The sequence below is a fragment of the Melanotaenia boesemani genome, chromosome 19 (genome assembly GCF_017639745.1).
Source record: "Melanotaenia boesemani isolate fMelBoe1 chromosome 19, fMelBoe1.pri, whole genome shotgun sequence".
In the NCBI taxonomy this organism is placed as follows: Eukaryota; Metazoa; Chordata; class Actinopteri; order Atheriniformes; family Melanotaeniidae; genus Melanotaenia; species Melanotaenia boesemani.
Window position 1 is genome coordinate 7,399,737 of NC_055700.1, and position 12,725 is coordinate 7,412,461.

Genomic DNA, 12,725 nt, shown 5'->3' on the forward strand with positions numbered 1-12,725 from the left:
CATTGTTGTGTGTTTTACATAGACTGTGGTGGTAAAGAAGGAGGAAAGATTTATGTTCAAACGTTTTAATTAAAAACAGAAAAAAGAAAGCTGTCCCAGGGTATAAATGTCACAAACACAATGACACAAACATGTATTATCCATTTTCCAAACATCAAACACTGGCTCAATTAACCCTTTAGAAGGACAAAGCATTTATGCAGTGAATATGAAAAAAAAAGAAAAGAAAACATTGACATGCCAGAATTAAAACTGAATCACAATGTGGATTTGCCTTTTGTTGATTTATACAACTACTATAATATCAGCTTGCAAAATTAACAGTCAAATTTTGAACAGCAGTAAGTTATATTGTCCTCTGTAAACACCGATTCTGCAGAAGTTTTCACATGGTTATGCAGAGCATATTATAACTTCAGGTTCCTTGTGCCTGCTCTTTATCTTCATGTTGACCGAGTAGAGGCTGCAACTTAAATGACATCTAGATCAATATTTCACAAAGACAATAAAGATACAGAAAGCCTCAGTGATAAAATGTAAAGCACAAAAAATATAAATGAAAAATAATAAAAGCCATGTTAATAAAAGAAAAAACTCCAACAGTTAATCCAATTTCATGGATTTAAAGCAGAAAATCAGGTTACTGTTTGTCATGGTCGTATTGATCAATCGTAAAGAATACTCACATAAGCACTTGTATTTGTTTCCGGGCGTTGCCACTGGTTATTGGATAAGATTGCAAAGACAACCATACCAAAAGCAACAATGATAATCCCAAGAAAATTTGCAAACATGGCTTCCACAGGCAGTGAATCATAAGCGTCTCCGGTGGCTCCTTTACTGCAGTAGAGACATGAAGTTAGAAGGTTTTTTATTTTCTTGCATGATATGCTGTTTTGGCATTCCAATTCGTACTGAACCAAATGATATGTTGTCACCTTCTGCTGGATATATGAGTACTTACAGAGAAAAGAACAGTTTCTCATTGATCCCACTGATGCAGGAGGTCAGGGTCAGGATTAAGACTGCTTGCCCCAGCCAAACATGGACAGGTTTTAGTATGGCACGGAACCATAGAGGAGAACAAGGCAACAAAAAGCCGACCAAGCCAAGGACCCACTATCCAAAACACAGAGACAAGCCGAGTAATATTGTATTTAAGTGTATTTAATCTTCAAGTACCTTAAGTACACGTTGAGGACACAGGGTTTGCTTTAATATTAGCTATCCATACCTGAAATGCAAACATGACGACAGTGCAGATGCCCACCCAGCTGTGCAGAGAGTACAGATCAGGGATTTTAGCAGCTCTGTGGAAGTCAAACACAGCACACAAGCCCAAGATGGACAGAAGAAGAGCCAGAATCATTAGCCCAGCATGTACCAGTTTCCAGGTGTACTTCCTCTGCTTCCAGGTGAACGGTACACGATACATCACAGCCGCTGCAGACAAATGAACATAAACAGTAGTTTTTCAGGGCAGTGTTATAAGTAATAGCCTAATGCTATGATTTTATATGGACATGGAAAGTCAAAAAATAGATTTCAGACATACAAAAATAACACACGAGTCATACGAATCATTCATATGACTGCACTGTTTCTCAATTGTCCTAAACCTAAACCTAAACCTAAACCTAAACCTAAACCCAAACCAATGCATATTTTGTTAAATGAAAATGCTCATGTTTGAAAAATGAAAAGTTTACCATTTAAATTCAATCCAAAAAAACAGTGATGGCCTCACCAGGGTTATCTTCTCATATGCTGGGGAGCTTTCTTCAGAGCCACAGATTACATGAATCAACTGTTTTCACAGGATGAACTGTACTCCTTCTGGTAAATCAACTGATCTTGATGTGTCAAATTGGTGTAGTGGCCTTTCAGAGCCAGTATTTTGTTATTATTTAATAACATATACATAAGGGATGCACATTTACACATAATGCAAAACTACATCCTGTATAACCAAATGTTAAATTAAAACATCAATATTGTGTAAACACAATTTTAATGGTAATAAAAGGGACACTTGAAGAATGCATCCTTACTCAAGCCAGATATGTGATGGTTTTCTCATGGTGGAGGACAGAAACAAAAGAAAGTTTAAAAAAGCAGATGTCAAGCACTTGTAATGAGCTCATAAGGCAACGAAACAGACAAGAAGAAGGCAAAATCCAACAACAGTGAACAAAAAACAACACTAAAAATCAAAGGATATACTGCAGAGGCTTTCATCAGGAAAACATGGGGATGGATGATTAGAACACTAATCATTCAGGAACTTAAACAATGTGACAAATAAAAACAAAAATTTGAGAAGCGCTTCTACAAAGGGATTAATGACTTCTTACATCTAGGTGAACGGCTGGAGCAGAGCAGTGGGGAAACCAACAAAAGCTAAAACAGATGTGGAGATAACAAGAGATGCAAAAGTAGCAGAAATTAACAATTACAAAATCTGTTTCAGGCTAAAACAGGAAGGAGAAAATAAATAAATTCTTCATGAAACTAAACTAAAACGTGACACAATGTCTTATTTAATCAATTTAAAAAAAATGAGGACAACATGTCAGCTTACCAACGCCATACACAACCACCAGGCCAGACACCATGAGGACGGGATGCCAGTTGAACTGCTGGCCTGAACCATCCCAAGCGAACCCGCCTCTCCACTGTGAGCACCAGCAGCTCACAAACAGCACACAGAGCAGGCCCAGACACAGGCACAGCCCATGGGTGACATAGAAACACACAGATGCCGACATATCTGGACGTTTGGGAGGGAGACAAGCGGATGGATTGAGACAGGACCAGAAGAAAGTTTGAGTAAGAGCATAAGAGACATTAAGACGTGTATGTACTTCAAGATCAAGCCATTTAATGGTTGTATACAGTAGAACCATGTAACGAGAAAATTCAGCTCTTGCACAATTAAAGTGATCATAAAGGGCATTTCATTGTTTTAGTGGTTTAAAGCAGCATATTTCTTCTACTTTATGTTTTATTTTTAACTTTAAATAGGCATTTATGTTTTCCTCATAATAGAACTTGTTTTTACACATGAAATAATTCCAGAGAAAGAGATTATGCAGGTAATAACATCATCAACGAAAAGCTGATTATACAGGATGTTTCATATAAAAAAAAAGCAGTTCTGAGAATCTGAAAATAAAACAGCATAATCTTTACTCACCAGTTGTTTTCACACTTGTTCTGCACAGCGCTGTATTCTTTAAAACTTCCATAACTCTTGACTTTTATAGCAAATAAATATGTTAACTAAGCCACCAAGTGACGTGTTTGCAATTTCTCTTTTTCACATCAACCATGTGGTTGATGACCTCAACCACGACCATGACATTTAATTTAGCACAGTCCACTCACAGCATAAAGCCTTCACAGTTTAGCAACGGTCCTGAGACCTGGACTGAGGCAGATGATCACAGTCACGCAACCAGACCCACACCGATTAATAACGTAATCTCATTTGACTTTGTAATGATGATGCAAAGGCAAAAAAAAGCTGATAGGAATGTTTATTTAAAGTGTCACAAGAGACATGTTAACAGTATGAATGTGACTTTCTACAAACAGAACTACTTTGTCTTGATCTGCTTGAGTACAGACAGACAGACATGAAGGGATGGATAAAGGTGCGATTTCACACATCATAGAGAAGAACAGTGATCGGAGCACTCAGCGCCATGTTGTGTATGATCTGTTTGGAACAAATGTTTTCATCATCTTCATCCTCCACGAAGACAGACAGAAAGCGCTGTGGCTCCCAGGGCACTTCCTGAGTCTGAGAGACCAGCACTCGAACACAACTGATGTCTTTCCTGAAGCTGAACTTTACATCCCCAGGAAGCACGGACGAGCTTTCATGATCGGCTGTCTGGGAGGTGATGAAAGCATCAATCTCCTTAGCCTGCTCCATGATGAATACTCGCACGTTCCTTTTGCTGTGGTTGCTCATCTGGCATGCAGTGCTGGTGTTCCCCATGTTATGAGTGATGTGTCAGGTATGGTTGCACGGGAATGAAGGCTGAAAGGAAGCTGTAACATGAGATTACAGTAAGTGGTCATATTCCCCATGAACTTGATCAAAGTTTGCACACATAATTTTTCTTATTTATTTCATTTTCAAATTCTTTGTCATTCTTATTCTTATTATCACTTTTTTTACATTGCAGAGAAGCCTTTTTAACACATCTTCCAGAACATGTTTCTAATGTCACTATAATATGAGATTCATACAAAATTAAAAAACTTTTCCACTGTATTAAAAAAACCCTCACATTTAGCATGGTCCAGAAAGAATCAAGGAAAAGTAACATATCCATCAACAGAACATATTTAATGTGAATCAAAAGTAAACACAACTCCTACCTTCTGGTTCAGAGACGGCTGTTGAAAGTGATGCACTGTAGCAGTTGTCTGTCTGCGCTGTGTGTCTTATGGATACAGTCTGATAATATGCAAATATAGACTGGGAGCTCTGTGCAATATAAAACAGGCTGATCTCATTTATCTAATTCCAGCCTCCCTATCCCCTCTGTTCTCCATTCTCTTGCTTGTGACCTGGAAATAGTTTACAGTAAAATAGTCTGAAGGATGTTGAAAGGCCTACAATGGACATCAAGGAGAAAGAAGGCTTGTCAGGGGAGCTACAAGCTAAAATAAACCAGAGTGTAGGGGTGTAAAAACACATTGTCAAACATCAATTCATTGATCCAATAGCATAAATATTTTCTTTGAAACTTTAACTGTGAGTAGAAATGTCAGCAAATAGAAATGCATTTTTTTGTTTTAAGTTAAACACAGAATAAGGCACCGAATCTAATCTAATCTAAATTGTATTTTGGCAGAAATTTTGATATTGACAAACATTATTGAACTGATATAATAGTGTATCAAGATAAAACTTAGGATTTACTGTGTTACCAGTTTACCAGCATTGTTTATGGCCCATTGACACTTACAGGGACCATACTAAAATACTTAAATTTGAATCACAGGTAAATATTTTGTCACAAACAGATTTAATGCTCATCTAACAGAAATAGCTTAAATCAGTTTAAAATTTTATTCATAACATAATCTCATCTGTCCTCAACTCTGCTCAAATCTGCGGCAGGAGGGATGACAAATAGAGAAATCCAGGGAAAAATATTTAATCTCTGCAAACTTCAAATAGGAACAAGCACTAATTTGGTATGTTGTTCACTTCAGTTTTAAAGTTTTAAAGTTTTGAACTGAGACTGAAACAAATAATAGGCCATAACTGTTATAAATGATCAGAATGAAGGTTTGAAAGTTTTCTCTAACACATTTTTTATGTCAACATTCAAATTTCCCTACATCTACAGCAAGGCCTCCAGCTGAACAGCAAACCATGAAAGTACAGAACATTTTAAAGCAACACTACTAATTCACCATCCATCTTACATCCTGCTTCTTTGAGCTCTCTCCAGCTATAAAAAGTCAGTCCAGTGTTGTCTTATCTCTTGCTCTGTCATTTAAAAAAAATAAAAAATTTCCTCGATCCTTCCGATAATGTGATTTTGTCTTTCTTTCCTGAATCAACCATGGTGCATTCAAAACAGTCACTGTGTTGACTTACAGTTGCAGGCGTGTGATGTGGTGCCATAAAATAAAACTCAGCTACCACATTATGCCCCAGGCTAAAAAACAACAACAAAAAAGAGGCTGCTAAGGGCAGTTGCCCAACCTCAGGATGCTCCATGGCATAGATGACTTTAGGAATATACGTAATGAATGTCAGTATGCCATCAAAATGAGTCAAAACCTCACAGTTTTAAGTCTGAAACATATGTAGTGTTGCTTTAATACATAAATGGTGAATTTTTCTGGGACATAAAATGGTCTATTGTGGACTCACTTTGAATAAATTGCAGTGGGCATGTCCACTGCAAAAAAGGAACATGTAATAATAACTTTTTTTTTTTTAACTTATCTTGCTTTTAATCATTTTAATGTAATTTATTATTTTATTGTGATTATGTGTTGATTATGTGTTGATGCCTTTTACTATTCTAAATATCTGTAATATCTTTGTTTTATGTAAAGCACTTTGAATTGTCCTGTACATGAAATGTGCTATACAAATAAACTGCCTTGCCTTGCCTAATAGAGTAGCATAATCATTCAATAACAAGGTTCAAATAGCTTGTGGACAACAATGTTAGTTTAAAACTGCAGTTTATGCAACTAACAGTAATTAAATGGGTGGTCCCACAATGTGGCCCAGGAAGGAGAATAGTGTCCCAGACCACCTCTGAATTTAGCTTGAGTGGATTTGAATGCATTCATATCAATTGCCCACTTGTGATTAGATCGCCCTTTTTAGCAGCATGTCCAAACAGGGCCTTTATAATGACATCTAGTTTGAAATAACAGGGCCTTTTATTTGCTTGGTTTGCATATGTAAAGTAAAAAGCTGATAAAAGATAGAAGTCAAATGCCTGGGTTGTTGCAGCTCTTATTCTCACACAATTCTTAACACAATGAGGACGTGGTTGCTGCTGGTGTCTCTGCTTGTCTCTGGTCTGAGTCCCCTCGGAGACAGGGACTGGATTATGGATCACCTCAGCAGGCCTTGGTTCTGCAAACTGCTCCTCAGGAGACAGAAGACTCCTGGTAAAGGTCTGGAGGCAATTCTGATGCAAACTGAGTACAACTCTCCATTCTTCCACACGCATTACTGGACATGCAGAGTCCATAATGACCATGGACACACTCACCAGGAAGTGGCAGGAATTATGCATAGGATTCACTTTCCTGCATTGGTATGCTTATTTCTTTCCCTATTAATTCCAATGCAAATCTAATGATATTATCAATCCTACTTATATATTGTTCATTATCAGAATAGTAAATTACATGAACTGTTGCTGCTGGGATCTGTAACCTCCACAAGCTGATATCTACACGCACATCATTTATTTCTATCTTGTTTAATTTTCTCTGGTTTGCTGCTCTCTAGCTGCAGTATGTAGAAACATTCCAGGTGGGACATTTTGTAAGGCAGCCAAGCATCCCAAAATTACACTACTACATGCAGGAAGCTAATTACTTAGTCACAGCCTGGCTTGTTTTCCTGCTGGTTTCACACAGGCAAAAATAAGAAAAATCTGGCAGGCAGCATCTTCTTACATCTGTTTGGAATAATTATTTGTGAGAAAAGAAGCATAAAGCTGGTTTCAGTGATGTTAAATACAGTATGAAACAAGAAAACAGGGAAAACACAAAAATAAAAAAAAGGATATCTCCTGGTATATCAAGTTACTGTTTGGATTCCAGTCGAGATAAATCTATAAGAGGAAATATTCTGCATGATTGTCAGTGTGTTAAAATATTTATGTGTTTGGATCTATCACACACTTTAATGTGCAAAAAGAACAGGCTGAAGTTGGAGAGAAACACACTGAAATGAGTCATAAAAGCTTAGAATTAGAACTATTTAGAAAGTCTCCTGCAGAGCTTTGGATTTACTGAGAGGAAATAATGATTAAATGAATGAAGAAAATGCAAAAAGTGAACTGGTGTGAAAGCAGAAAGTAAAGCAAAACTTAACAGAATAGACAAAAGGGCAAGGAAGTAGCTACAGCACTTAAACCATGATAATAAACAGCCTCTCCAGTTGTTGTAAACTCTTCTCAGATTTGAAGAGAATCATAAATTAACAAGCAACGGGCTAGCTTGGTTTGGACTCCGGTTGATAGCAATATTTAAGGAAAAGAGTAACAGATATTTACTTGGTAACATGAGGTAAACAGCAGTGCAGTAAAGAAAAATAAAGTTAAGAATGAAACAGGCAAAATGTGAGGAAACACTTCTTCCTTATTGGGTTTAACTTCATTGCTAAACTTCGAAGTTTTGGACAAACATAATTTTTTGACCAAATGATCACAATAAAATGAAGCAAGAGGCTAAACAATGTTATTCCACTTCATCTTGGGAATAAAACCTTCATGTCATTTGCTGTAAGTCCCAGTTTTCTACATTTCACTCAAAGCTAGAACTGTTGCCAGAATAGAGGAAAAGTCAGGGGATTGCCAGAGTCATTAAGGATTTATCGTTTGGAAACCATGACTGCCTCTGCAAGATGTAGCCTCCAGCCACTCTGTCATGTAGATGGATATTTCAGTCTGGACTCCGGTTGATCCCAGAGCCACGCTGCTAGTGAGCTTGAAATGGCTGTTTTTATAGCTCATAGCTCATGCATTTGTCTAGTCGCAGTTTTGTGACTAATTCCATCTTCCTTTCCTGTCACTTCAGGCTGTGTCTCCATCTTATGAAGAGGGAAATCTTGTCCTAGCCTTTCCAGCAATGTCACACAGTCTACCAACCCTACATGTTATTTGCAAAATTAGTCACATCGCTATGGATACAATTAGGAAGAGCCTTGAGTCTTGGTCAGCATGGTTGCATCATCAGTCCACTATTTCAGGCAACAATTTTCCAGCTTTTGTGTTGAAGAAATCCAAGACCTGGGCACCGATCACTGCTGCTCAGCTGCACAAAATGCTGACAAAAAGGTACTGCACAGCAATTGTGGTTATTTCCTACTGCGCAGAAAGTGGTGAAATAAAACGGGCAATGAACATCGAGGCATTGTCAAAACAGGAGGTTGCACAGCTACAAGCAAGACAAAAACAAAGCACACAGCAAGCAGTGGACTTTAAAGTGCTTGTGCAGTATGATGGGGAATTGTTTTTAATTACTCAGCATGATTTCAAAGCTGCAATGCTGCACTCTGACAGTTCCTCCATGAACAATTCCGATATATCCCAGTTAAAGATACAGAGACAAGCGGCCACTGTTATGAAGACAAATGAATACTTGGGCTTGGATAAAGACTCTGATTCACAAAAAAGTTTCCAGAAACAACTTTCCTTAAAAGCTGCATCTATTGGAAATGCAGATGGATTCTCTGTTCAGAGACAACTCCTGTTGGTATCCAGAGAGAATAAAGGACCCACAAATAGGCCAAAATATGCATTAAGACCTCCTCAAGAGGAAAACAATGAATATTTCATTTGGAAGATAATAATGGAAGAGGAAACGCTCCGATGCCTAGAGGCAGAAAGTTTAAGACAAAAATCACATGCACATACTATTAAAAATTGGAGACAAAAGATATTAGCATACATACAGGAAACACACAGTCAACAAAAAACACATAATGGTGATGTCAACGTAAAGCATATGCTGTCTGATATAGAAGAAGAAGCTTTAATTGTGTTATTCCTGCAAGATGTTGAAAAAGAGACACAAACAGAACCATATAATGAAAGAAAACTGCTTCCAAACACAGACATGAGGTGGAAAACTGTAAATATACCCTTAAAGGAGCTGGGTGACACCCCACCCAGTACCATACCCATCAAGGACTTCATTATTGAAGCAGACCAATCACAATGTAAATGCTCAAGCCACTTATTAGAATTATATACAAAGGATAGAAGAGAAATAATAAGTTTAAGATCAGCTGAATGTGCAGCTGAAGTAACTACAGTTTCTGCTACAACAGAACACTCAGAAACTAATATGCCTCAGAAAAATGTGAGCGAAAATCACAATATAAATGAAAATATGACATCAACAGAATCAGTAATACCTCCGCCTCCCTCGATTAAAACGATGCAAACTGAAACTACAGCAATAGAAGTTTTAGCTGAAGCAACCACCGTAAACAGGGAGATACAAAAAACAACCACTGGAATCAGTGAAATCAGCACAGAGACAGCTGATGGACAGCTGACAGCAGAGCCTGAGACAGACAGTGGGTCAAATATCATTAAATCCACAACAGAAAGTAAACACACAATGACTAAAAACTTGCTCTGGGGCCTCAGGATGAGAGAAGATATCCCAGTAATTACAACAAAACTTCACAAAGACATGCCTAATGAAGACAGAGCTTCAACAAACTGGGCTGAAACTGAAAGAAAAGATCAGAACAACCCTGGAGTAACACTGTCAAAACCTTCAGAAGTCACCCAAAAAGAAGCAGCAGACAGTCATTCAAAGGTAAGTAAGGCCGTATATCCAGATGTTTACAACAAATATGGTCAGTTTCCTTCTTTTGATCATGGAACTATAGTGGCTTCTTCAGGGCCGTGCTTACAGTCGTTTCCCAGTCTGCAGAATCCTCACTGAAAACTAGCTTCTTCATGTTTTCATGACTCCACTTACAGATACAGCTCCTTTAAATGGCCAGCTGCTTCGTTTAAAGGTCTGTTCACTTCCCAGCCAATTATTTGCAAAGTTTATGGCTGAAATTGGCTGGAAACTGGTGGGCCTCTGACCAGGAGGCCATAAAACTGAGTGTATATCTGATGTAGAGCAATTATTTGTTTGGACTTAATACCAAATATAGTTTCCAACAGAAGTCAAGTCCATATGTTAGTGAGTGTTTACAAGTTTCTGTCCAGTGTGAGGCTTCGGTTTCATCTGAGCTCTTTTTACATTAACAAGAGGTGGACGTTACTAGTTATTAGAGGAATGTATGAGGTGCTTGCACACTGGAATGTTTACTTCACTTTTTATGTATTTTGAAAACAGCTAGCAGCCAGTACTCTTCACAGGCCTACCAGCACAATTAAAAGCTTTTACTCAGTATGTTATATCTCGTTCATTTTGTGCCATTTTAAAGGTGGTAATATGTTCTATTTCTTGGAGTGACCGTAACTTCTTGAACTCCAAACTGTTAGCTCATCTTTGCAAAAACTAAACTGTGGACATTTAGGAGCTTTACAGATGCTGGAAGGCAGGTGTTACCTCTGAATAAAGTCTGGCCTGCTGTATCCTCATGTGTCTGGCCTTTGCCAACGGTTATAGAATTTTCCCTCCATAAACCAAATAATCACATTTTCCAAATGATTACCCTTTCTTTTTTTAATGTAAAATATCATATCTGGCAGAAATAACTGTTGAGTGCTTTCCTCTGTAGCCAACAGGTGACACAGTGACAACACCACTCTGCAGAGGTTTAATCCATCGGACTAAAGCTGGATGGAAACACTGCATGGACAGACTCAAAGGACTGGCATCCAAAATATCTTCCGTAAGCGAAGCTCCAGAAGGAAGAGAGCTGGAGAAAGAACCCATCAGAGACAGGGACCACAACCTTCTCAATAATGATGAAAATGATCACTTCTATTACTTTGATGGAGTTCTGAAAAGAGTCCAGAATAATTATTACCCTTATTTTAAGAGGCAAAGACACAGACGAAGGAGGAGCAAAATAAAAGAGAGAAAAGAGAGACAAAAAACAAACAATCAGGAAAATCTTCTCAGTTACATCAGGCGTCTTACTGAGAGAAATAAGTTAAACAACCTCAAATGATCACACACTGATGGGTCTGTCATTCATATATATATATATATATATATATATATATATATATATATATATATATATATATATATATATATATATGTATATATATATTAAAATTGTGAACTGACAACAGCGACACCTACAGGCCAGTATATTAAATGCAGCCATGTTCAATGAATCATTTACATGGGATAATTATAATTTCTATAGTTTATCAGAACAATTAAATATGATTTTATAATTCAGTTTTCTATGTTGTGACATTTTTTAATAGTAATTTGTGTATTTCATATTTCATATATTCATGTTTTATATTAGTTAACTATCAATATGTGTACAAAGGTTTTATATATATATTGTCGTTTGGGATCAACTTTTCCAACTTTATTCTGAGCTTATGTGACACTATCACTCAGTCAAATAAAACCTCTGCCATGCAAAAGTCATGTCAAGTGAAGACAAAAAGTTAATAGGATGTGCTTTTACTTCACTCTTGGACTGTAGATTTTGTGCTCCAGTCTAGCAGGAGTGATAACAGCAAGAAAAAAAATCTTGTGTTCACATTATGTAGTGGCCCTGAAGAGGAAAACAATTTAAGACAAACACAACATTTCACCCAAACTCTGGTGGACATGGCTCAGGAGGTGCAGCAGCTGTTAGCAGGTTGGTATTTCCACTCCCAGTTTCTCTCCCACCTGTCAAAGTGTCCTTGGATAAGACACACAATTGGCCCTGAAGTGTTCATTGAAGCATTTATTAGTGTACAAGTGTGTGTGAGTGAATAGCAGTAATATGACTATTACTGCAAAGTACTTTCAAGCAGTAAAATGTGCAAGAAAAACACAAAGTAAACACAGAGATTACATTTCAGATAAAACATTAGGAAGCACTTCTGTGATTTGTGGTTTCTTTTTATTGTGTCTTGAAGGTATTTGTCATTTTGTTTCTATTTCCTCAAATGTCATTGTATTTTTAAAAAGTTTTTCTGTAAGCTGTGTGGGATTTCAGTACCTTATATCCACTGTAATTTTCCTCTGGAAGTATTTTTCATTATTCTGTTTAATGTTCTTGTGATTGTTAAAGAACCACTGGAATGCAGACGCTGGACAGATCCGGTTAATGACTTTTCACACAAGCTGAATGCAGACATCAATAAGAAATTCATGCATTTCCTGCAATGACGTGTCAAAAACACCTATAAAAAAAAGCCCTATTCTACTAAAAACAGTTTTCATTGAAGACCTGGTGCTTTTTTTATTGGCACACCTGCTGGAAATAGTGTTGAATCATCATCAGTGTTGTTAGTTACACCTGTGTTTTTCCTGCTCTAGCATACCCAGACACTTAATAATAA

General features: G+C 37.3%; 1 protein-coding gene across 1 annotated transcript; it reads right to left on the reverse strand.

Annotated features, from left to right (window-relative positions):
- Positions 1–280: 280 nt before the first annotated feature.
- LOC121630235 (cytochrome b ascorbate-dependent protein 3-like) lies at positions 281–4,472 on the reverse strand. The gene is made up of 7 exons (XM_041970392.1): positions 4,393–4,472; positions 3,197–4,059; positions 2,582–2,770; positions 1,235–1,443; positions 965–1,119; positions 687–840; positions 281–463 (listed from the first exon to the last, which is right to left on the reverse strand). Exons 2-7 carry the CDS (start codon positions 3,246–3,248, stop codon positions 416–418), a joined length of 807 nt encoding a protein of 268 aa, XP_041826326.1. The 5' UTR covers positions 3,249–4,059; positions 4,393–4,472; the 3' UTR covers positions 281–415.
- Positions 4,473–12,725: the final 8,253 nt, after the last annotated feature.

Coding starts and splice junctions, on each gene's coding strand:
- LOC121630235 (XM_041970392.1), bottom strand. CDS start 3,248: ATGGAAGTTTTAAAGAATACAGCGCTGTGCAGAACAAGTGTGAAAACA. Junction 1,120..1,234: donor TCGTCATGTTTGCATTTCAG/GTATGGATAGCT, acceptor TGTTTTGGATAG/TGGGTCCTTGGCTTGGTCGG. Junction 464..686: donor AAACAAATACAAGTGCTTAT/GTGAGTATTCTT, acceptor TTTAAGTTGCAG/CCTCTACTCGGTCAACATGA.